The 26,450-nt window shown below is 43.9% G+C and overlaps 1 protein-coding gene and 1 long non-coding RNA gene across 2 annotated transcripts; both read right to left on the reverse strand.

Moving 5' to 3' along the window:
* Window positions 1–7,008: 7,008 nt before the first annotated feature.
* On the reverse strand, window positions 7,009–19,066 carry LOC140557781 (uncharacterized). Its single transcript, XM_072682598.1, has 7 exons — window positions 19,030–19,066; window positions 17,693–17,959; window positions 12,273–12,557; window positions 10,730–10,834; window positions 10,577–10,638; window positions 8,454–10,151; window positions 7,009–7,256 (listed from the first exon to the last, which is right to left on the reverse strand). The coding sequence occupies exons 1-7, from the start codon at window positions 19,064–19,066 to the stop codon at window positions 7,230–7,232; spliced, it is 2,481 nt and encodes an 826-aa protein (XP_072538699.1). The 3' UTR covers window positions 7,009–7,229.
* Window positions 19,067–19,272: 206 nt separating this feature from the next.
* On the reverse strand, window positions 19,273–22,230 carry LOC140537293 (uncharacterized). The gene is made up of 3 exons (XR_011977655.1): window positions 22,119–22,230; window positions 21,793–21,850; window positions 19,273–19,605 (listed from the first exon to the last, which is right to left on the reverse strand). It is a non-coding gene; the product is annotated as an uncharacterized lncRNA (long non-coding RNA).
* Window positions 22,231–26,450: the final 4,220 nt, after the last annotated feature.

Below are 26,450 nucleotides of genomic sequence, written 5' to 3' on the forward strand. Positions count from 1 at the left end.
AGTGGCAATGTAGGTCAGTGACCTGTAAAAATAAAGATAGATCTTGCATGTTGTCAAATACATTGCAATACAGACAAAAGTATTGGTACACCTCTTCATACATTGTTATTTCAGAAATCAAGGGTATTTACAAAGAGCATAACTGTCTCTACTGTCCCGGGAAGAAGGCTTTCTACTAGATGTATGAGGAGCACTGCTGTGAGTATTTGATTGCATTCAGCAACACAAACAGTTCCCCAACTCATCCCAAAAGTATTGGATTGAGCACCATCCATTAATCACTCCCAATGCTGTGGGCTTTACCCTCATCCTGGCCCTAACCCTCACTTTGGTCCCTTATATATATACAATCTTAGCCTAATCAAGGTAAGATCCAGCTCCAGCCTCCACAGCTGGTTGAAGGTGGTGAGATGGTCTGTATTAGAGCTGTTAGATGATCTCTGATCTCTCAGCTGGTCCGGTGGTCTCAAAATGAGGGTGTTCAGGTCAGTTTCTGGTGGGTTGCTGTGTATCTCGCAAGCGGAAAACACAGGAGGAGCTCCACTGACTAAAAACAGCCTAGACAGACGTTCTTCAACAGTCAGACGTTTGTTGCTATCTTGGCAGTGAATTGTCAACAACCCCCCAACGCTTTACACCACTGAAATAGCAACCCACCAAAGTCAGTCTGACCGCACCTGGCTCTTAAAGGGATGGCGAGCGACACACTGATTGGTTTATTACTGCACGTTACTCCCAAAAAAAAACACAGTACATGACTTTTGAGCGGTTCGATTCAAGCAAGGTATACTTTTCTCGTTGTTACCATAGCAAAGACACACCGACACGCCCCCTAAATCAAGCTGCACGGTTGACGGCTCGCCTAAACAGATCGCTAAAATAGGGCCCCATGTCAGAATTTCTTTAATAATGTAAAGTGGCTCAGAACGTGTGGGGATTGCGGCAAAATGCGTAGGGGTAAGGAAGCATGGCTGATTACCCAGAAATGTCCCCGTGCAGATCGACCTGCTTTATATTTTTAGAACCAACATGCGTGAACCTTGGCCTGGTTTACGTTCTCATAAGAAACCACAGCTGAGGCTTCCTCCCCGGCTCTGTCTGTTCTCTGTGTTCGACAACACCTTTCCTTCTGCCCTTTTTCCATTGATTCACTTTCCACCAAGCTTTCTCCTTCAATTGGCTTTCCTTTCTGTGTGATCTGCCTTTAACTGACCGCAGTGGTCTAGAGCCTTTAGATTGCTAAAATGTTCGCGTTTAGCTCGTTTACAGGAGCATCCACAGATAGATAGACTACCAAGGTCTCAGACCTTCATTCAGTTTGTTGGAGCAATGACTACAATCCCACAATCATAGTTCAGAAAGGAAAGGTGATGCAAATTCCAAAGCTTAGTAGCTTAGCATCATTGATGCCCTCAATGGTGGAGAAGACTAGCAGTGTGTTTCCTTTAGTTCACAATAGAATTAAGAAAGGTCAGTTAACAGAAATGATGAGGTCAAGCTGAGGTCTGGAAGATCAAGATGACGGATTCTTAGAAAGGTAGGATTGTTAGAAAGACTAATCAAAGCCACAGCTTGATTGCAAACAACCTTCTGGAGGATTACGCAGACTCTGGAGTGGTGGTGCCCTGTTCTACTGTGCAGCGGCACCTGCATGATTAAGACTCACTGGAGAAAAGCCCTTATTACAAAATTTTTGAAAGCTGGTTGAAGGTGGTGAGATGGTCTGTATTAGAGCTGTTAGATGATCTCTGATCTCTCAGCTGGTCCGGTGGTCTCAAAATGAGGGGTGTTCAGGTCCGTTTCTGGCAGGTTGCTGTGTATAACAAACAGCACTGTGGATTTTTTGACTATACTGCTGCCCATATCTCTCCCTTTCGGACTCCCCCCAGCATCTCATTTGGTATAATGGGAGGGAAAGATTTAGCCATCCATAGGCCTGCTCCAAAGTTCACACATGTGGTTCTGTAGACTGGAGTGGGCAATGGTATAAAGCATGACCCCCGACCCTCACACTTTATAGGTAGTGTAAGGTGAATAGTCCGATGGCCTGGATAATGAAGCATCCACTAGAGGTTTCCTTTCCCCGGGTCATTTTTTATTTCACAAATTAACAAGGAAAAAAACAAGGAAATGTGAAAAGTAAATGTCCACTTACTTATTAGCCCACTTGTTTTTCTTCTCTCTGTGTCTACAGGTATAGCTCGCAAGTCGCCACTTCTACAACCGTAGAGTAGAAGATTCCCCCTTGAACAGTCGCTGGGCTGACTATATATAGAGGTAGCTCCTCCACCTAGAACATACCACATACCTTCAGGCCGGATAAAAAAACAGAGAGACAGGGTCCTTTTACAGAGAGTAAACAGACAACAGTGCATACTAAATCACATAATCCTCATGGGTGATAATGCATGGACAATCATGAGGTCATCAACAGTTATTGACAGGTCAGTATTTACAGGTCATTACCTCCCTCCCCCTTCAACAGAAGGTGGACTCATCCAGGTAAGTTAAACTCAGTGTCTCAGTAGATGAGACTGGTTTGCGTTCAAGCAAAACCACAAACCGCGAGTGAGAACTTTGGGAAAAGGTGGAAATGGCAATTACATGACCTGTAATGTAACCACACACACACAAAGGAACCATAAAGGGCAGTGGTGGCTCAGCGGTTAGAGCTCCGGGCTACTGCTGACAGGGATATGGGTTCGATTCCCTAGTTGCAACTCACCCTCTCTGCTCCCTGGAAGCTAGAGTTGGCTGCCCACAACTCTGGGTGTGTATGTGCTCACTGCCCCTATTGACGAATACATGCTCTGCTCTGATTGGCTGGTTTCGGGGACCGGCAATGGCTCACAGAACCAACATATTATAGCATAGTTATAACACTGACAAAAAAACCCCACTGTGATCATTCCAGAGTCTCAGCAGCCTGTACTGCTAACCTCTCGAAGGCTCAAGCTTCCCACTTGCTTCCCATGGTCGGTCTTTCATAAGTTTTACTATTAAACGAATTAGCCAGTGCTTTCCCATCTGATGTGAGTTCAGCCCCAGTTTAGTTCTGCTGAGGTGGTCCAGTTTGTAGAGCCTGGCGTGGATCCCCGTTTGCTCCCCCTGGCTTTTGCTTTGCCGCATGCCAAGTTTGAGCTCCCCTTCTATGGACACTGGCACAAGGACAAGATGCAGTCACAAGGCCTGTAGCAGCCCATATTCCCATAACTAGCAGAGTCTGGACCAGGGTCACATCATATTCTCCTCAAGTCGGCATCACGTGTTACTGTAGTGCCAGCTTTGACAATGTGGATTTAGAGCTTTTCAGAGCTTTTCAGTGTGCTAGTGCATATGCATTTTGGGGGGGATAACAGTTTGGTAACAGCCCTGATTTTCTTGCAGCCACTGCCATTCCTCTTCTAATGGAAAAGGCAACACTTGTTCACGCCTGTAGATTAGCGTTCATCTGATGTTCCTCTGAAGGTTTTTGCGGTCTGAGAACGTTACACTCCATTAGAGTGATGTTAAAGTGTTCAGTGCTACAGCTTAGCTTTCGCTAAACTTAGCTTTCAGATGTTGGAGACAGCTCTAATTTAATTGAGCTCATTTCATACCAAGTTTGGCCCCAACTTTGGCCCCAAATTCCTCCCGTAGGTCCCCCTTTCCCTCTTTACAGGGCCTAGTGACACATTAGCGCTTTTAGCTAGCGCTGTAAACACAGCGTCGCTACTGTTGAGCTCAGAGGGTAGATTAGACTTTATTTATACTGAAATACGGATTAAATCTCATAACTAACTGTCATTATCTTACATTTGATGAAGCTTTTTCTCTATTTAAGCTTCTGAGTCCAAGCTTCATTGTGTTCGAGGCTAAAGTTCTCAAAACACAGAGATATTATAAGACAAATACATAAAGTGGGGCAGTGGTGGCTCAGCGGTTAGAGCGCCGGGATATCGATAACAGGGTTGTGGGTTCGATTCCCGGGCTCGGCAAGCTGCCACTGTTGGGTCCTTGAGCAAGGCCCTTTACCCTCTCTGCTCCCCGGGCGCTGGAGTTGGCTGCCCACCGCTCTGGGTGTGTGTGTGTACTCACTGCTCCTAACACATGTGTGTGTGTGAGTGTGTGTTCACTACCAGATGGGTTAAATGCGGAGGACACATTTCGCTGTACAGTGTACACTGTACAGTGACAAATACGTGCACCTTTACCTTTAAAGCCAGACTGCTCTAGACAGTTTATTAGGCACACCACACTTTTAGCTGTTTAAGCTACCCGCCAAAAATTCGAGGACATGCTAGCTAGCATTTTAACCAGTGATTAATGATCATAATCAGTCACAGAATTTTGCTGTGATTAGCGCCTTTAAACCTTTTAATCGATGGACATCACTACTTATTTCACACTAGGGTGTATTACTCAGCAACTACAGGGACTTCTGGCGGGGCAATTCTCGGGTAGTAGAGGTTTGAAATAACACCTTCGGCCTGCTGGCGGCCCACAGGCTGTTTAAGCGGTTAATAACAGTGAACAGTGGATCAATTAGTGAAAGAAAAAAGAGAAAGGATAAAAGGAAAACAATCGCATTTGCAATTAATCAGCGCAGCCGTCTCCTCTTGAGCGAGAAACAAAGTCCGCTGAAGCGAGCGACTACTTTGCGGAGCTTATTTTCAAAAAACCAATTTGCCGGAGCTCTTCTTGACAACCTCCACCACTTCTACTCATTAGTATTTTCCGAGTCATTAACAGTAAATAAATGTGCATAATTAATAAGACCGCGTCCGTCTGACGGCTCTCCTTCATAGTTAGCCGAGCATTCCGTCCACGTGGGCACGGGCCGCATCGCGCTAATTGAGCAGTGTCGCAAGAAGCATCTGCGAAGCGAAAGAGCGAAAGCTGAATAAACAGCTGTGTGAGACATGCGAAACTGGAAGACCATTATTTATCGTTTAGCGCTTTCTAGCGGCTTGGCCTCATTTTCCATTCTGGATCCGGTCCAAGTTCTCCGCTCCACATTGTGGATTGTGTTTGGACCCTAATGAGTGAGGGATGATCCCCGAGCAGCCCTGTTTGGGTTGCAGACAGTCATCAGACAGATGGGCTTGGCGTTACAGGGTGGCCTATTGAAGATCCTTAACAGCACATTTTATTTGCCTACGTGATGAAAGTCATTTCTCAAACAATTGGTTCATTCTGCATATTAGTTATCATGCAGGAGAACACTACAGGAAAGCAGCTCGAAGTGTGAGACAATGGGCCGGATTCGGACGACAGCCGTGCTAATACAGCTCCTAATGCCGCAGCGCTTTTCTTAGACGCTGTTGTTTGCTGATAAGAACAACAACAACCATTGTGCTCCTCTGTTTAATGGGCTTGTCAAAGGCTTTTTATACAGTCGATCATGATTTACGCTCATGCTGAGTCTACTTTCTGTTGGTTTTGACTAGAAGACATAGAACTCATATCAGAATGATCTTACTACAGGCCTCAATGTGCTTAGATTCGTGGGTAAAATCATCACAATACCAAAAAAATGTTCGCGGGCATTCCACAAGGCATTCCACAGGGCTCAATGCTTGGGCCAATGCTTTTATATATATATATATAAATTCTGCATATGAGTTATCATGCTGGAGACCACTGCAAAAATAACCCACGAGTTAATTAGTTGGGTAAGTGTAGGCTAGCTACCTCCGCACCCATGGAGAAATTGGGTGTTATGTGGCTTGCTGCAGCTATGGACATTGAGGGAGGAGAGGATGCTGCTGACCCTACCTTTTTGCCAGTGAAAGAGATCAAAACCAGCAACCTTTGAGTACCAAAGCATTTTACAGCATTCCTGATGCTGAGAGGACCTGTGTGAAGGGCCTAACAGTTAGTGGGGTTCCACAAGGCTCTATGCGTGGGCTGATGTTTTTTTTATTATGTCTTAATAAGATTGAAAAAACACACTTTACGGTACACACAAGTGAATTGGGGGTTAGCGCTGGGCATCTACGTCTGCACCTGAGGAAAAATTACGGGTTATGTGGCTTGCTGCAGCCGTGGATGTTAAGGGAGGAGAGGGCGCTGCTGCCTTACTCCCCACTTTCTGCCAGTCAGAGGGATCAAAACCAGCGACCTTTCGGTACCAAGCCTGCTGCTCAACTCTTTGGGTTCTTTACAGCATTCCTGACGCTGAGGGGACCTGTGTGAAGGGCCCAACAGTTAGTGGGGTTCCACAAGGCTCTATGCGTGGGCCAATGCTTTTCACATTAGAAATGAAAACAGCTGGAAAAAAACATTTTTAAAATGATATTTTATGTATTTCATATATTGTTGTGCTTCCTGTACTAACCATGAACAATTGGTCACGTAAATCGTTACATATTCTCAAACAGTAGTGGATGTGGGCATTGAACCCACAACCCTGTGATCAAAAACCAACTGAGCCACCAATGCCCCTAGAAAGAAATTCAGTACTTTCAATGGCTGTAATCTTTCGAGACTCTGCGTCCTCATATGGGGACATTACAGTTCAGCTTCTCTGCACCATGATACTTCATTTTTTAAAACTTTGACCCTTTGGCCTCATATGAGGACTCAGCAAAACCCCTTCCTGCACACAGACTAAGTTTAGTTTTCATACTTTCATACTAGGTTAGATCCTACTAATCCCATAAAGGAGAAATTAAAATGCACACCAAGCAAAAGTCCGGGTCTCAGGAGGTTATACCTTAAATATTTTTGGAATTAGGATCTATCACAAGCTGAATTTTAGAAATTATTATAAATTATTCTTAATCATTAAACATTCAATACCTTTAAACTTGAAATATTTTGGAATTTAGACACATTTATGAATTAATAAATAAAAGCTGTTCATTAAATTGTGATTTTTTAAATACAGGAATTGAGCATGTGTATTTTTTTGTGTTATGGTGTTGGGCACTTCTTTACACAAGAAGGAAGCATTACTTATTGTTTTTTATTAATATATAAAACTCTATTGCAACAGTCCCCCCCCCCCCCTCCTTCATCCCATCACTCGTTACTGTCATAGTAAATGTAATATACATTAGACAAACCCATAACATGCTTTTGCATGGGCCTATGACTTTTTCCTGGCCCTGCTTGCAGTAGGTTCAGGGCCCACCCATAATCACTGGGCAGGATTATCCACGGCGGGAATCCCCTACACCCCAAACAGGGCGCCAGTCCATCACCAGTCCATAATCTGGTCAAATATCCAATGCAGTCTTGCTCTGTCAGAGCCTGGGTCTGCTTCTGTGGACCTTTCACGAGAAAGAGAAAGAGAGAGAGAAGAAAGAGTGAGAGGGTCATGTACATCACTGTCCGGGATCCTTTCTGACACTACGAGGTTGTAAAACATGGATGTAAAATCTTTCCCAGACATTCCCAGAGAAGCCCTTCTTCTAATAAGCCCCACTGCTGCTGTCCTGAGATAGTAATCCAGCTACAAAAACATTACTCATGTGCTGTCAACTAAATATAGTAAAGTAAATAACACCAAGTGGCTCATTCTGAATACAAATACACCTGATAAATAAGTGCACCAGAAATGGGCACGGCAGAGCCTGACATGCAGGCGGTTATTGTGCTCAGATGCACAATAAATGGCTACAACCACAGATATGACAAGGCAATTCATTCAGCAGCTCCTTCTGCATTACACACAGCAAGTGAAACCACCTCAAAGCCAGATAATATGTCTAATATTCCCCATTTGAAGATTGTTGGGAGAAGATTACATGGTTATAGAGTTCTGTGATATTGATGCCAGGGTTGTGTGTTCGATACCCGGGCTCGGCAAGCTGCTAGCTAAAGCTATCTGTCCAATGAACCAAAGGATAGGCAACTATTAGGTAGATATGGGTGCCCATTCTTTTAATCATACAATGACAAATTTGTTGCTGTCAAGGAAGAATCTCCAAACAGCAACTTTACAGATGTGAAAAAGTAAAAAAAAAAAAAAATCTAATCTATATATTAGATTCTTGATGTATTTTTTACTATATATATATATATAAGTAAATATTTCATATATATACATACATTTATATATATTTTTACTATATATATATAGTATAACATATATAATATTACTATATATTAATATATTAATTTTACTATATATATATATATATATATATATATATATATATATATATATAAAGTAAATATTTATATATGGCAGTGTCTTTTTATGATGAATCAGCCAATAGAAATGCTCCAAAATTATATATATACAGTATACATATATATAAATGTTTTTATATATATATTTTTACTTATATATACTATATATATATATATATATATATATATATATATATATATATATATATAATTTTGGAGCGTTTCTATTGGCTGATTCATCATCAAATTCTCATACAATATAAAAAGATTTTTTTTATTGTCAATAGTCTGTATTGTCAATCAGCTAAGTCTACACAGTCTTCAGCTCTCACCTGGCTCGTATGAGGGGGGTGTCTTTGGACGACCACATTGCCATGTCTGCGTGCATTGGCTTGCATGTGCTGGTTCCCTGGGTGTCGTTGTGGACTAACGTGTATGGCTCTTGGCTGTCTGTGCATGTCAGGAGGCCTTTGACCGTGAGGCTGCCTCGGTACATGGACAGGCTGTAGTGTCCTCGGTTGCTTCAGAGGCTCCCGCGGCAAAGTCCGAAACTCTGCAGGTTGCAGAACCGGAGGAGGAGTTGGCGGTCTCTGGCCTGCCTGGGTCATTTGTGCTGCTGCTGGATGAGGCTGGGGCTGACTTGGCTGGCCAGGTCTTGACCCAGGCCCAGGGTTTTGCAGAGTGGCTCGGGTCTGCTGGTTGCGGCTGGAGAAGGGATTGGGGGTGTGAGTGGTGTGCAGTTGCAGGGCAGCTTGGGTCAGAGGGAGAGTGCGTGGAAGGTTGGCAGTTTGAGACCTGATCTGGTCCGTTGCAGCTGGAGGCAGTTGAGTTGCTTGATTCTGAGGTACGTGTGTTTCCCGGGATACCCGTGTGTTTTGTTGGGGGACATTCGTTGGGGGTACAGCATGTAGATGTTCACCAACATTGCGCTGCAGGTCTTGTCTCTGAACGCTCAGGTCCACACGAGAGGGACTGTTAGCAGTCTCTCTCTGGACGTTTCTCCATGGCGCCCCAGAAGCGGCCCGAACCTGCATGTCTGGTGCATCTACAGGTGACCTCTGTCTGGGAATCTGTGACGAACGCCCCCTCTGTGGATCTGACCGGGATGGCCTGTCTCGCAGCGTTGGAGGTTGAGACTCAGAACTGTCGGAATTACCGTCCATTTGAGGGTTGGGGTATGCCGGCGTACCTCGAAGGCGGTCCCAGGGCATCTGACGAAGGTGTGGGCTGAAACCTAACGTGGGGTCAGGAGATCTGGAACGTGTATCGTTTGAGCGTCTGTCTCGGAGCTCTGGGGAAGGGTGATTAGTTCTAGTGCGATGTCCGGTCAAGTTGTGGGTGGTGGGATGCGAGTAGCCGGTCTGGACAAGACCACTGGGATCTTGGTCTTGTCTTTCTAAAGTGCTATTCAAGGCATTGGGAGCTGTATTGAGAATGTTGGCCCCCCGAGTCTGAGCACCACCAGCATGAGGGAGGTTCTGCTGGCTACCGTTAGCAAGCCTCTGTGGTACTACACTGTTTTGCTGACCGTTATACATTGTGACATTCTGGTTTGGCTGGCCTGGAGGAGGCTGAGGTGCATTAAGACTGACTTGCACTGTGTGGGGTTGTGTGGTCGAGTGCTGCAGCTCCGTATGCGGCAGGGGATTTAGGTTTATTAGTACGGTCTGACTTCCTGGCTCGCCGTTGCCTGTCTGTATGAGAATATTTGGGTTCTGCTGACTCGACTGTGGGAACAAGCCGTGGGAGTTATGCAGGCCATTGTGTGGATATGAATTGCTATTCTGATGACCATTGTATGGGTGGGCACCGGAGCTGGGATTGCCATTGTTTGGGATCGTGCCAGTGTTAAGATTACTGTTGTTGAGTCTGTTTTGTGCCTGGTTGTTCTCTTGGCCAGTGTGCCACACAGTGGTTTCTTGATTCTTGGGGAGATGATGCATGTTCAGGTTGAGCGGCGGTGGATCAGGTTGGTCACCATTGTCAATGTCCCTGGAAGTGGTGTGGCCATTCTGTGGAGCTGGAAGAACCTGAGAAAGAGATGTTAGATGTGAATGATGAATATGCCATTTACATCAATCGTGTAGATTTGATGAGATCTTAGTTCTGAGGAAGGATCCCTAATTTCTCCTGAAATCAGCACAGCAGAAGGTCAAGGCTGCTTGCTGTAGGGTACTGGGTAACACCACAGTCTTCACCTGTAGTAAACTAGGCTTCAGCTCCCCAGCTGGGCAAGCCCACAGACACATGCACAACCAGCCACTGCCGCCTTTCGAACTGCCACCGATGCAACGGTGCACCAGGCAACCAACGCGCTCTGAGGAAAAGCGCCGGGTACCCAGCTCTGATGCATTGACTAGCAGACGCCTGTGCCAGCCAGCATCACACTGAAGTTCATGGCTGCACTTTAAGAAGGCTTATTTAAGAGGTTTATTTGAGAGGCTGCTTCACTTACCGGTGGCCTGTTGTTCAGGTTCGTCTTTTGATGTGCCGTGACATCCCTGAGTCTACGATCGACTACGACAGAAGAGAGAATGGCATCTGAAGTCATAAAAAAGCAGCTTAAAAGGCTCAAACTCAGGTTTAGTGTATGAGAAAGGAGTTTTACCGTTCCGTTGCCGTAGCAGCAATATGATGCCAATGATGATTAAGATGAGAACAACAAAGCAGGCAACAACAATTCCTGCCACTGCACCCACACTGAGACACGTACCTAAGGGTGGAGGGGTGCAATTTCGGGTTAGGGCGCACATGTGAGGAATGAAGGGTGCACTGATTAAAGGATAATGATGACTAGAGCTGGACATTTTGTGATAGAAAGTAGTGTTTCTGTAGAAAGGTGGTTGTTATAGTAACCCGGGTGGATGCTGGGAGGTGGCTATGGTGTTGGTAGGTGGTTGCTAAGTGGTTGCTAGATGTTTGCTGTGGTGTTGCTATGCTATTCCAGGTAGCTGCTATGGTGTTGTTAAATGGTTGCAAGATGGGTGCTATAGTGTTACCAGGTGTTAGCTGAGGCATTCCTTAGTGGTTGCTAAGTGGTTGTTAGGATGGTAAAAGGTGGTAGCTAAGAGGTTGCTAGGTGTCTGCTATGGGATCACAGAGAATACATATGGCTTTTGCTAAATAGTTGCTAGATAGGTGTTATAGTGTTGCTAGGTGGTTGGTTACTAGGGTGGGTGCTAAGAGATTGATATATGGGTGCTATAATGTGGCTACATGGTTGCTATGTTATCCTAGGTGGTTGCTATGGTGTTGCTAGATAGGCGATATAGTGCTGCTAGATGGTTGCTTATTGGTTGCTAGGTGGTAACTAGGGTGGTTGCTAAGAGATTACTAGATGGATGCTACAATGTGGCTGAGTTGTTGCTATGATATCCTAAGTGATTGCTAGATAAGTGATAAAGTGCTGCTAGATGGTTGCTTAGTGGTTGCTAGGTGGTAACTCTGGTGGTTGCTAAGAGATTGCTAGATGGGTGCTATAATGTGGCTACGTTGTTGCTATGGTATCCTAGGTGGTTGCTATGGTGTTGCTAGATAGGTGATATACTGTTGCTAGATGATTCTATGACATATCAGGTAGTTGCGAGGGCGTTCCTTAATGGTTTTTAGGATGTTGCTAGGTGGTTGAAATGGTGTTGCTTGGTGGATGCTACAGTGTTGCCAGATGGTTGCCACAGCACTGCTTAGTAACTGTTAGGCTGTTATTCAGTGGTTGGTAGGCATGTGCTACTGTATCTCAATGTGTTTTTAGGTGGTTGCTGTGGTACCCCTATGGTTGGTTGGTTTTTACTAGTGTATTTGTATCATCGTGACTTAAAAAGGGTGTGCAAACTTTTGCACACCATTCATTCCTATGGGAAAACCCAAAAATCCATATGAAGGTCTGTTGCTGCATGGAAGCAAATGATGGAAGATCAACCTTCATTCCATCACTTCCTCCATCATTTCCTTCATCATTCCCTTCGGGAAGAAATATCTGAAAGCAAACCACTGCAGCCAGAAGAAAATCGTGATTCCTCCCGTGCTCTGGCACATGGATTCATCACTCTATCCAGCTACCTCCAAGAAAATTGCTCTCCAGTCAGGAAAACGGATGCTAGTCAAGCACCCCGGCATCAGTCACCGAGGAAGAGGGCTGGCGAATAACTCACCAACCACGGAGAGGTTGACCTGCTGCTGCGAGGAGCCTGTGGTGATGCTGTTCCGCGCTGTACAGATGTACTGCCCGCTCTGGTTGGTGGAGAAGACCTGCAGGTTCAGTGTGCCGCCGTCCACTTGGCTCGCTGTCAGCAGGTTGCCATTGTATTGCCATGACAACAGAGCAGGTGGCAGAGAGACAGACGTGCAGGTGAGTTTGACCGTCTGACCGACCGTGGCGTCTCCTCCTCCTACACAATCTGAAGACGTCTTAGTCACCTGAGGGGTGTCCGGACCATCTGGTGCACATAAGAATCACATGCCAGCGCTGTTAATGTCTCAGCCTCACATCTCCAAAGAGCTTCACATCTCCAAAGCGGCAACTTTACAGGAGATGGAAAAAAGCTACGTCATTTTAACGGCTCCAAGAAATGAATGGCACCATTTTTTTTTATTATTATCAAACAATCAATATCAACAAAAACAGATCAGCTTAACCCCTCAAACAGTGGTGGGCCTTAAGTCTTATTAACTGTATATACTGTATATATCCTATAGTACATACTTCATATATCCACATCCTGCTTACGTTATGTTATGGGATACAGGATTAATAAAGTGCTATCTTATCTTATCTGATCATGATAAATATTGTGTAATGTAAAATGTCGTGAAAATATCATGATATCATATTTTCCCACATCGCCCAGCCCATAGCAGAAGGCTCCATCATTTCAGCACAAAAACTGCTCTTACGATATTGTTTGCTACGTGAGTTTCAGCTACCACACTAGTAGTTTAGCTAGCATGCTAAACGCTCTACCATGCACCAAGCGCCAGCTAGGCCTGTCATTATAATTACGCTATCGACTTATCATGCAATATATGGACAGGACCTTTATCATTTTCGCTGACCATGATATTGCCCATGTTTATCTTCATTCCACAGCTCCAGTAGAGCCTATTCTATCAGCAGTAGTGGTTTATTTTATTTATGTTTTATTTGTTTTTAATATTGAAACATTTTTATATTCCGATTTCAGAGTGTGAATATTCTTAATAATTAAAGGTTCGCTGCTCTTTTAAAGTGAGTAACTGCATTGTTTAGATATTATATTAATATTATATCAGCGACATAAAATGCTCTTAAAATCGCAATATTATCGCAAAAAATTTATTGTCCAAAAAAATTGTTATCATGACAGGGGACCCTGGGGAGGTCAAAGCACTCCCACATAATTCTAAATCAAAATCTGATTGGTCGACCAAACCCTACATCCATGATTATAGCTTTCTTTATGCTAAAGGCAAAGCAATTCTGTCGATGAACAGAGAGGGTCCTGGGGGTGGGAAGAGGGTCCTGGGGGTGGGAAATTTCTCATAGAGACAACAGCATAACATTTTTTTACATGGACCTTTAGAGAAGGCCCTGACCATTAGCCACTGGTAGTCAGTTACTTTACCCCTAAACAGCCTATGGTCCGCCGGTGGGCCGAAAGTGTTATTACAAACTTATATTACTAAGAAATAGCCCCACCAGTTTGTACAGTAATACACCTTAGTGTGTAATAAGCCTTGGAGCATTAAGGGGTTAATCATTCTGCATTGGCCTGACTTTAGATGTTTTGCAGGGTAAGCTGAGGAGGTAACGTCTACGTTGGTACTCTCCAATAACCCAACACTGAGCGAACAAGCGAGGCGATGTGAACCCCCAGCAGACTGTCTAAACCACTGCCACAATTCCCACAGCCGCTCAGGTTCTCAGAGTCCCGCGGCGCCCCCTTATTCGGACGCTGCTGAAGGACTTTAAAGCAGGAACAAAACCACAGACGTCGACCTTGGATGACATCTGGCTTTTAACTCACATCGCGAACGGCAAGATTAGTCCAACGTTTCAAAAGGAACATCATTACCTTCTGCAAACTGCATGTTACCTCGCCTCAGCCTTGTACTACCAGCCAATAGCTGGGCAGGAGAGTCTGCAACATTACCAAGCTAATTAACCCTGAGTGGCCTTGGCAATCAGGGAAAATGGGCCGCTGAATAAAAATCTGCTCATATTGAGGTATTTCACGAGATTGGTGCCAAACAGACATGCTGATTTCATTCTTTTTGTTTCATGTCAAGAGATCAGACTTTTTTCTGTAGTTTCAAATACATATTACTCAAAAACAGATTAACTATTTTATATTTTTATGCAAAATTACATTGCAGGCAAGCTTGTGACAGGATTGTATTTCCAAGATCAGAACTTCTAATGTCAGTTTTAAAAGTAAAAAAATAAACTAAAATAAATACAATTAAATAAAAAATAATTTAATATAATACTTAACAATAATGTGTTTAAAAAAAATAAATAAATACAATTAAATAAAACATTAAATAATATAACATAATATAATAATAATAAGTATTTAAAATAAAATAATTATAATTAAATATAAAATAAAAGAAATATAACAATAATAATAAACAAAAAATGGTTTATTAAACTCTTGTTCCTAGTTCAATAAACAGTGAGTTATACATTTCTAAATGATTGATTCACTGTGCATTAAGTTTATTAATTATTATCTTTATTATTGCATAACTTGGGCTCTATTATGTAAAAATCACTATCACAATATTTGCATTAGCGATGCACCAATTGCAACTTTCTTGGCCAGTTCAGATTTCTGATTTCTTTATCATATGACTGCCTATTTAATATTTACATTTACATTTATGGCATTTAGCAGACGCTTTTATCCAGAGCGACTTACAAGGTTACCCGTATTACAGAGTTGGGCCAATGTAGTGTTAGGAGTCTGGCCCAATGACTCTTATTGGTGTATTGCAGCATAGTCACCACAGACTGGTCTCCCACAGGGTGTTGTAACTCAGTGGCAGGTAGTGGTGTTATCTGTTGCGCCACACCAACCACTAATATGTAGAACTATGTTTAACATTTTAGCTATTGTAGATTAAGTACAGACATCTGAAGCCTGTAAAAGACTCTATATATTTTGCAGAACACTGATGCGGAATTAGTTAAAAAAAAGAAATAAATACAATTAAATATGACATAAAATAAGTATAATAATAATAAAAATAATAACAGCGTTAAACGCCTTCTGATGATGTTTATCTGCTCCAGAGAGTCCTATTCTATTGCCAGTACTTATTCTCTACAGGGACTAGACAAGCTGTGTGTGCATTTGCACGTCTGTGTCAGCAATAGGTGCATCTTGAAGTAGCTGATTGCATTCATTAGAAGGGGTGTCCACAAACTTTTGGCCCATAGTGTATTTCTCTGACAGCATACATACAGTGTGTGTAATAAAGGCCTCTTAGTGTCGACTGGATCCACACAGATGGTTACTAAGATGCAAATTCCTGTAAAAATTTGCATAATTAGGAGTGACTTCCAGATAAACACTGTAAGACACAAGGCTGGCCGTTGTACCTGTCCACATGTCAGCGGCAAACGAGTCTCAAAAATTCCTGCTTTTCCAGATTTTCCAGAACATTTGGGACCTCCGGTTTGGTGTACTGAGGTGGACATGCAGGAGGAGCTTCCACAGGCTTCCACAGGTCATTTCTCCTAGAGGCACACTGCACATCTGTGTACCTGCTATGCAAAAGTCTATGGTATGGTGTTGGAACTGAGCAGAACCGAGAAGAACAGAGAAGAACTGAGCAGAACCGAGTAGCAAAGTGGCCAACATCAAGATCAAACCACATCTTCAGGTTCTTTAAAGCGGCGAACCTGCTCTCCTGTCTTTAATGTTGGTACTTACGTACTGAAATACTGGATCTGTATCTACTGGAGGATTGTTTTCCTCCTACTTCCACTTTTACTTCTCTGCATATTCTGGATGAGTTTAATACTTTTACTCAGGTATATTGTTTGTTTACATGCTGCATCGTTACTCATTACAATTAAAATAAAAATGGTCAGAATTATTTCAAACCCACATTATCTCCTCCAGAGCGCTAGATGGCGCTGTCACCGGGTCCGATGAAGCCGCCTCAGCATTGAGCAGAACAGGCGATCGAGCTGTGAGCTCTGCTGCTGCAGTGAGGACACTAATGCTAGAGCTCTGTTAGTTTATCTCCAGATGAAGAAGAAGAAGAACCACCAGAAGAACCTCCTCCATCTTCATCTCCTGCACCAAATACTCGTATATGCCCGAATGGCCTGAGATCTTTCAGCTGTAGTTGAGTTTACAGAGAGTGAAGCTCAGGGGTTTGAGCTGCTGTCCTCAATGGTTTTACAGATGAAGCTCTTGTATGTGGCGGGTTGAGTCAGGTCTGAGTTTGTTTAGAGAGTGAACTGAAGACTCGTGTTCATGAACTCTGTCTTCTACAGTCCTGTCCTTCTACTACAGCCAGAGGAGCTGAGACCGTCCTTAAGCCTGAGCATCTAAACTAATAGACTGATACCCAAACTTTTGACTGCTTTCTGTGAGAACTACAGAACACAGTACTGTACTTTTACTTTCAGTACTTAAGTAGTAAAATTCAGAATAAACTACTTGCCGTACTTAAGTACTAAAATGTTGAGTACTTTAGTACTTTCACTTAATTACAGAGCTTAAAGAACTTTTACTCAAGTCACGTTTCTAAACTTGTACTTTCACTGAAGTCTGAGTCTCTAGTACTTCTCTAGGGGTTTGCGGACACAGGGAATTGTAGCACACTGAGATGCTGGAGCTGTCGTCTCGCTGCTTGCACGCGATCACTCAGGTTTGTGGACGGTGGAGCAGATAGACGCTAGCGTTTCAGGGTGCTCCCGTGTCTGTGTTACCTTCTGGCTCTCTCCTTTTAATGAGGCTGTTATAGTCAGACCTGCCGGAGTCGTCAGACACACTCTGACACTGCTCAACATTCTCTGATCTCTATAAAATCCTCTCAGAACTAACTCTGTCTCCTTACCTTCTCCCAGTAAATGGCCACCCAGCCCGACCTGCTGGAAGATTGCCCGCTGAGGTCCCCTCTACCTACCAGCAGGCCCCCACCACCCATACCAGACCAGCGGCACACCCTCCTACCACTGCAACCTGTTTAATGACCATGCTCAAACATAAATGGACTCTTAACTATCTGCCCCTATTAATATCACCACTATTAACTATCTACACCATGATTATTATATTATGATTATGATCAGAACAATTCAACAGTATTGATGGTTTGATAACTTTTATCAATAATTTATCAATAGTTCTGATCAGAGGAGGACGGGTCGGGTCCCCCTTGTGACTCTTGGTTCCTCCCAAGGTTTCTTCCTCCAGCTCTGAGGGAGGTTCTCCTTGCTACTGTTGCCGTTGGCTGCTCACTGGGGGTCTTTGATCCTTCATGTCTTTTATTATTAATTATAATTATGTAAAGATACATTAGACTTGACTTGACCTGACTTTAGACACTTCTGAGTATAAGCTAGTACACTCACAGTACACAGTGAGGCTGGCCGTTGCTGTCTGGGCGCTGATGGGGTTGCTCACAGTGCAGCTGTACTGCCCGGCATTGCTCCTGCTGGCTGGGTTGATGATCAGCGATCCACCATTGATGGTGATGCTGGAGCCCGAGATGAGGCCTGAGCTGCCTTTGGCCCATGCCACACTGGTCTCTGTGCCTTTGGCCCAGCTGCAGCGCAGAGAGACGTTGCCACCCTCTATAGCCACAGAGGGCACGAAGAGACTCACCTCACTCACGGCATCTACAGGGTTAATCCACACACAAATTCAACTCAGACATGCAACTAGATAGGTACTAGATATTTTTCAGTATTCCTAGAACCCGTAGTGTACCTTCGTTGTTTGTTTTTATTTTTATTATGAGCCTCTCTTTATCCCTGTGTTTGTTTGTTTGACTGACATACATAGTCACAAATGTAGTCAATCAACCAAGACCCCATTTACACCGTGTCAGGTCATGTGACTCGTTCAATCGCTGTGCAGAACGGAATATGCAAATGTGCTGGTTGTGCGGCAATTATTACTGGTGTTTCGTTTCGTGTTTCGTTTGATCATACTGAGAGGGGTTTTGGGTGTACTGGGAGGACTTTCGGTTTTACTAGGAGGAGTTTTGGTTGTACTGGGAGGTTGTATTATGTGTGTGTATATATATATATATATATATATATATATATATATATATATATATATATAATATATATATATTTTGTTATATAATTGATATAAATTTTAATATAATTAATAATATTTAAATCTTAACATACTTTCTTAAAGAATAATTGAAGATGGACGTGCAGTTTCAGTTGTTCTGGGCTTGACTGTGTGATTAGCCCTCTACTTCACATGAAACTCTAATGTAAATATTTGTTCCATGCACCCATTGTTTCACACGTCCGTCAGAGCTACCGCCTTATTTACTCAGGACTGTGATTGGGTAACGAGACTGACTGTACGTTAGTGCTTTGCCTGACAATACTGTAGATAGGCTTGCCGTTCCTCCCTCTCAAAACCCAGAAGTAGATCTATTTACATGAATATACATGTGCCAAACAGTGGCCCTCAATGTTGGACACCTAGAAGATGATTGGTACTGACTGAGGTCTGATTGATATTTGTATGGATGTATTTATTACATGTATTTATTTTACACACTATTGTTGGTGTGGTTGTTAGGACGGCCTGATCTTGTAAATGATTTAGCGCACGGTTCTGAGATCTTTTTAAGTCCCTTCGTAGACTCTTCTACATCTACAACCTTCTTTCTGAAGGCCTCAGAGAGCTCTCTGGATCTGGCCATGATGGTGATCTTCACCCCTCAAGAGCAATCCTCCAGAATCCTCTCCAACCATGTTCTAATCATCTTTAGCTGATGTTCTGCACCTGATTCGGCCTGATTTCATCCATAGGGATGACCTACTGATTAACGTTGTCCTAACAACTGTCTGTCTAGGTTGTAACACATCAGACAGATCTCAGAAAGGCTTGGAGAGTCTGTCAATGCTGTAACACTGGGGGGTGGGGGTCACTGTGCATATCTTACCAAAGACCCTTAAGGCTACAGAGAGGGAGTTGGTGGTGAGTCCGGTGGTTGCAGACGGTACTACAGTGACCGTGTAGTTTCCAGCATCGCTGAGTTGGCTGGAGCTGATGGTGAGCTGAGTGGCAGTGATGGTCACTCTGCCCTGGTACTGAGGCACCGAGTTAAGCACAGCCTGGCCTCCCACCCACTGGCCCAGGGTGCTCCCACCAGGAGTGAGCCATGCGATGGAAAACGTGTTGGAGATGGTCTGCAGTGTAAAGACGGCATTACTTCCCGTGGCCACCAGCACTGGAGACGTCTGAAACTGGATGGGTACCGCGCTCTGGGTCACTGTGGTCCAGGGCAACACTGGCAAGAAGCAAGAAGGTCATTGTTATAGAATTAGGGGGTTCCAGAAACCCCCTTTGAGATATTTGACATAAATGATTTAGCACCTCATGAAATCTCAAGATTTCGGGTTCTTCAAGGGTCTCTTAAGTAAATGCAATGGTTCTACATGGAACCATGACAACCTTTGAAATCCCAAAGGGTTCTTTTGGGTTTTCTGGTGGGAAAATCTTTTGTAGATGATTCTATATACCAGCTAAGCTCCTAACCAGCGTAGGGTCTGGGTTCATTTGAGTTGGATGGACTAGCTGGTCTACCAGCATGACCAAATTACTCAACTAGTATGACCAAGCTGGTCAACAAGCATAACCAGCATGACAAACTTGACCAGGCAAGTCAACCAGTATTGCCAAACAGGTTGACCATCTTGACCAAACTACTCATCTAGGATTACCATTCTCAAAAGGGTCAAGAGCAAGCTGGTTGACCAGCATGACCAGCTTTACCATCATGACCAAGCCAGTAAAAGCAGTATGACCAAGCTGGTTGACCAGCTTTACCAACCTGATTACACTGTTCCACCAGTAAAAGCAGTATGACCGAGCTGGTTGACCAGCTCTACCAAATTGGTTAATCAGTATGACCAGCTTGATGGTCAGCTTGGTCAAGATGGTCATGATGACAGACCAGCTAGTCTATTCTTTGCTAATGCAAACATACCCTATGTTGATAAAGAATAAGCTGGTCAACCAGCATGGCCAAGCTAGTTGACCATCATGATCAAGCCGGTAAACCAATGTGACCAAGCTGGTTGACCAGCATGACCAACCTGATTACACTGTTCCACCAGTCAAAGCAGTATGACTGAGCTGGTTGACCAGCTTTACCAAATTGGTTAATCAGTATGACCAGCTTGAAGGCCAGCTTTGTCAAGATGGTTATAATGACAGACCAGCTAGTCCATTCATCGCTAATGCAAACATACCCTATGTTGGTAAAGAGTAAGCTGGTCAACCAGCATGGCCAAGCTGGCTGCCCAGCATGACCAGCCTCACCGCACTGTCCCGCTAGTATAAGCAGTTTTACCAAGCAGGTTGACCAGTTTTACCATGTTAGTTAATCAGAATTGAAGTTCGTCATGATGATCGACCAACTAGTCCATTCATCTCAAAGGGAAAACACACGCTATCCTGGTCAAGAGTAAGCTAGTGGTCCAGTGTAAGCAACCAATTTTACCATCCTGACCAAGCACTGGACACTGGTCCATCAGTATGAGCAGGTTTTACCAACCTGGTCAGCCATTCTGATCAATCTAGTTGATCTGGATAACCAGATTATCAACCACCTTAACTATCAAAGTGAAACCAGCTACCAAACATGATCAACTGAATATTCTGAAGTCTGCACCAGTTTAAGGAATGTGGTTCAGCCAGTAAAACTCATTTCTATTACTGTCTCCATCCACTTGAAAAGACAAACAGTAAGTAGGAGGAGCATCTCCAGAATGTGCAGCCATACACACCCAGCTTCCCATCACCCTCCACATTCCTTTACTTATATATAGCAGGTGTCCCAGGTGTGTGTGTGTGTTTATATACATAAGAAAGTATTCCCAGTAATCATGCTATACATTTTTACCGAGATGTTATGATGAACGGATCAATAGAAAGTGGAAGGGAAGAAGGCTTTCTACTAGATTTTGGATGAGAGTTAGTGAGGTCAGAATGTTGGATATACACAGTTCATTTACATTAAAGTGTCGTTTGTGTGTGTGTGTGTGTGTGTGTGTGTATAGATAGATAGATAGATAGATAGATAGATATAATATACAAACACTTGATTATTGAAGAAACCATAAATCACCAGGTGTCCCAATATTTTTGTCCATATATTATATAATATAAAGTCATGATCTATATACACAGTTCATTATAAAATGACATTTCTATATAATTTTAAAGTAAACAAACTGTGTATGTATGTATATGTATATAGCAGGTGTCCCAACACTTTTGTCCATATAGGTTGTGTGTGTTAATGTTTTTATACATAAAGCATCCCAGTAACCATTCCATACTATATAACTATGCATCTATTCCATGTATATATTCCATGTATATACCATTGTTTGTGAAAGAAACAATAAATGAGCAGGTGTCCCAATACTTTTATATACAATATATATATATAAGTGGATTAAAAACATACCTGCCAATGTTATCAAAAAACATGGGTGCAGCAGTATGTTCATCTCAGTCTGGACGAGCTGGAGGAGAAGAAAGACTGAAGATTAGCTTTGTGACATGCAGCTGAAGTTATCTTCCCATTCACCAGGTTATTATAAGGAATTCTAAGGTGATCTTTCCGTTCCACCTTAAATGGTACAGCAGGCCTGAGGCACCAGAATGTAAATGCTGCATCATTTAAGGTGGAACGGAAAAGTCCAAAGAGAAGCTGGTTGATATGAAATAAAGAAGTTTAAGCACGTTTAAACCCGTATTCTGAGACTGAGATACATATGAAAGTGCACTCACTGTACTGCCTTCTGTTAGCAGTCATGTTCCACGCATATCCAGCTGGAGAACCGCACTGCCTGCTACAGTGGCGGCAGTAGGAAAGAGAAGCATGACGTCTTCCAGACTGCCTCTCGCTCCTCTTCCTGATTTTCCAGTTTGTCCTGTGAGACACACCTGTTTTTAGCAGCTTAGCTGTAAGGCTAACACACATTGCTCTCTATCTGAATCTCAGTGGACCTGTTGATAAAAGGTGTGGTGTGAATAAATCAACTGTGGGAGCAATTGTAAGAAAATGGAAGACATACAAGACCATTGATAATCTCCTTCGATCTGGGGCCCCACGCAAGATCTCATCCCGTGGGGTCAAAATGATCATGAGAACGAAAAACAAAAATCCCAGAACTACACGGAGGGACCTGATGAATGACTTGCAGGGACCAAAGCCCCAGCTCTCTGCACTCACACTACGCCGAGAGTTAGTGAGGTCAGGATGTTGGATGTTGACCACCACCCCACCTCATCCCCAGCTCCCTAAACTTATCCCACCCATCATTGCAGAGAACACAGTTCCAGTGCTTTACAGCCCTATAGCCCCGACTGGCATATATATATATTGTTTTTTAATAGTATATGTGTGTGTGTGTGTGTGTGTGTGTGTGTATTGTGAGACACACAGACAGATGGGTAGCTATAGTAAATTGTATCAGTAGTTGTATCATAATCTGTATTTATATCATTATATAACATGATTCTATTAAAACATGTTATTATATCATTTATGATGGTTTAAAATAATAAAATAAACTAAAATGTAATTAATTAATTACTGACAGGGTAAACACATCTGTCTATCTATCTGTCTATCTGTCCTTCTGTCTGTCTATCTATCCATCTATCTATCTGTCCTTCTGTCTGTCTGTCTATCTATCTATCTATCTATCTGTCCTTCTGTCCTTCTGTCTGTCTGTCCATCTATCTGTATGTCTGTTTGTCTATCTGTCCATCTATCTGTATGTCTGTCTGTCTGTCTGTCTGTCTGTCTATCTATCTGTCTGTCTGTCTGTCTGTCTGTCTATCTATCTATCTATCTATCTATCTATCTGTCTATCTGTCTGTCTGTCTGTCTGTTCTATCTGTCTGTTCTGTCTGCTGTCTAGGCTGGGCTTTGTTGTGTGTGGCTTCTGAGGTCAATGATGCTGTAGGTCTGCTGTGTGCATGTTAGTCCACTAGGTGGCTCTGGTGGTTCTGTAGAAGATAGACATGAATGTACCAGGTAGTGCTGGGTTTATACAGGGCAGAGTTCCCAAAACTTGATACTGGAGCATGGATGGGTTGGTTCAGCAGCAGGATTGCTTTCGTGTTGTTCACACCTCTTAGCTTTCAGCTTTAGCGTTCTGGACCAAAATGACCAGCGAATACAGCAAATACAGGAAATCAACACTCCTGTAGTTTTTGCTCGGCCAAAAAAAAAGGGTCACTGCGTACAGGTAGTAACTAATGGCCAATTAGATGGTCATCCAATTTCCTGGAAAAGTGACGTAACAGTGTTTCATCTGGAAAGTTCATGACCAGGGGGTTGACGTAAACAAATCAAAAGAAGGACATGCAGGAGAAAGTGAAAGTGCTGGACATGTGGGTGTGCCTGAAATTACGAGCAGTGTTCAGAAGCAAATGGGAACTCAGCCCCAGCGGGAGAGATCAGCCCGTGGACAAATCCCAGCTATTTATGATGGTTTAAAACAATCAAAGCAGGTAGATGTAGACCAATAGTGGAGGTGAGAAGGCAGGACTCAAGCAGTTTGACCATTGGTTGATGTAGAAGCAGGGAGACTCATTAGAGCAGGCCACCTTTTTCCAGCCCAGATACTTGTGGGCCCTCTGAAGGCACTTTTACCGGTGGACAGGGGTTAGCATGGGCCAACAGTGACCTGTATTTTGTTGTATAAATTTATTTGAATATTGTTTAGGATGATGTTCAAATACGTGTCTGTATTTATTATGATTAGATAATGGTGACAAATAACCTTTGCAGCATTTTCATCTAGCTAACTTATAGCCATTTAAATTTATCTGGAGTTTATTTAAAAAAAAAAATTAAAAACAATTTTAAGAACCTCGAATATCTCCGTCAGGCCAAATGTTTGAACCCCAGGCAGGCTAGGTGGTCCCTGTTTTTTGCCAGGTTCCAGTTCCATATATCTTAGACAGGGCTTCCGTAATACTAAGGCGGACACTCTCTCACACATCCACCAAGCGGCGGATGGGGGAGAGACCGACCCGGTACCTTTACTGCCTTCCACCGTCTCAGTCGCGGCGATACAGTGGGACCTCGACACAGAGATTGCAGAGGCGCTCTCACACACCGTCATTCCCGCTGTGTGTCCCCCGGACAGGATCTATGTCCCTAGCGCATTTCGGGAGAGGCTCGTTGGTTGGGCTCATGCCTCCCCTGCAACCGGCCACCCAGGTGAGACCCGTACCTTTCACTTACTAGCAGCTAAGTATTGGTTTTAATTGGAATTAAGACATTCACCGTGTAGTCGCATCCTGTAGCACCAACGCACTTTGTAAGACACCCAAAGCGCTACCTTCGGGGAAGCTAATGCCTCTGCCCGTCCCTGACCGCCCGTGGTCTCACCTTTGTCACGGACCTGCCCGAATCGGAGGGTCACACGGTGGTTATGGCGGTGGTAGATCGCTTCTCGAGGGGGGTTAGGTTTATCCCGTTCCTGGCATTGCCCACAGCAATGCAGACGGCCCAAGCCCTGGTAGACCACGTCGGAATTACGGAATCCCAGAGGACATAGTGTCAGACCGAGGGGCACAGTTTACATCTCAGGTATGTGGGGCGTTCTGTGAGCACATGGGGGTGAGCGTGAGTCTCTTCTCCGGGTATCACCCACAGACCAATGGCCAGTGCGAGCGCACTAACCAGGAGCTGGGGAAGTTTTTGCGACTCTACTGTCAAGACTACCCCAGCGACTGGTCGCGGTATCTGGTCTGGGCCGAGATGGCCCAGAACTCGCTGAGGTGCACGACGACTGGCCTCACCCCCTGTCAGTGTGTTTTAGGCTATCAGCCCCCGTTGGCCCCTTGGACTGCTGCGGAGACCCGAGTGCCAGCAGTTGACGCATGGATGCAACGCAGTGAAGCCGTCTGGACGGAGACCCATCAACACATCTAGACCTTCCTGCGGCGCTACAAGACCCAGGCCAACCGGAACCGTGGGGAGACCCTGTCATACGCGTCGGGAGATCGCGTATGGGTCTCCACACGAGAAATCCGGACTGGGCCATCGCAAGTACATGGGTCCATTCGAGGTGGTAAAACACATTAATGATGTTTCTGTTAAAGTTCGTTTACCCCCGTACGAATCCACGTATCCATCCTGTGTTCCATGTGTCTCAGCTTAAGCCTGAGCCTGTGGAAGTTGAGGGGACCCCCGCTTATACGGTTCAGCGAGTACTGGACACCCGACGGCGTGGGGGCCGACTACAGTATCTATTGGACTGGGAAGGGTATAGTCCGGAGGAACGCTTCTGGGAACCGGCTAGTAACGTCCTGGACCCGGCTCTGGTCCAGGAATTCCACGAATGCCAGGGAGGGGGGCTGTCAGGGGGGGGCTGTCAGGCCCGCATCGCTTAGCTCCCTGGCTACCTACCAGCCTCAGGTGGTTCTTCTGTTCTGCCCCGTTTATGTTGTCCCGAGTTTGTTTTCAGTTTTTCGTTTGACCCTGTACTTTGCTGCCACTTCTGGTTCTGTTTATGTTGTTGGTTTTAGTCATTAAATATCTTGCATTGCACTGTCCCTACAAGTGTTCCCTTGTCATTGTCTAGCCTAGCCAGTGTGACAGCTAGTCACCTTTAAAAAAAAGTCGCTAGATTTGTCGCTAGTCACTTTTTTAAAAAGTTGCTAGATTTGTCGCTAGTCACTTTTTTAAAAAGTTGCTAGATTTGTCGCTAGTCACTTTTTAAAAAAGTTACTAGATTTGTCGCTAGTCACTTTTTAAAAAAGTTACTAGATTTGTCGCTAGTCACTTTTTGAAAAAAAGTCGCTGGATTTGTCTGTTGTTGCTTTTTTTAAAAAGTCGTTAGATTTGTCGCTAGTCACTTAAAAAAAGTCGTTAGATTTGTTGCTAGTCACTTTAAAAAAGTCGTTAGATTTGTTTGTTGTCACTTTCCAGCCTCTGCTGCCCAAGAGCGGAGTGCAGGCACATTGATGAGGCTTTTAACAGCTATGTTAGCTGACGTTACTCCAGGGATGATGTTTCCTCTAAATTTTACAAAGACCTCGCCTACTTTAGCTAAACACTGACTGGAATATTTACTATACAACCCACAGAGTAGCCGT

Source organism: Salminus brasiliensis, chromosome 1, assembly GCF_030463535.1.
Source record: "Salminus brasiliensis chromosome 1, fSalBra1.hap2, whole genome shotgun sequence".
In the NCBI taxonomy this organism is placed as follows: domain Eukaryota; kingdom Metazoa; phylum Chordata; class Actinopteri; order Characiformes; family Bryconidae; genus Salminus; species Salminus brasiliensis.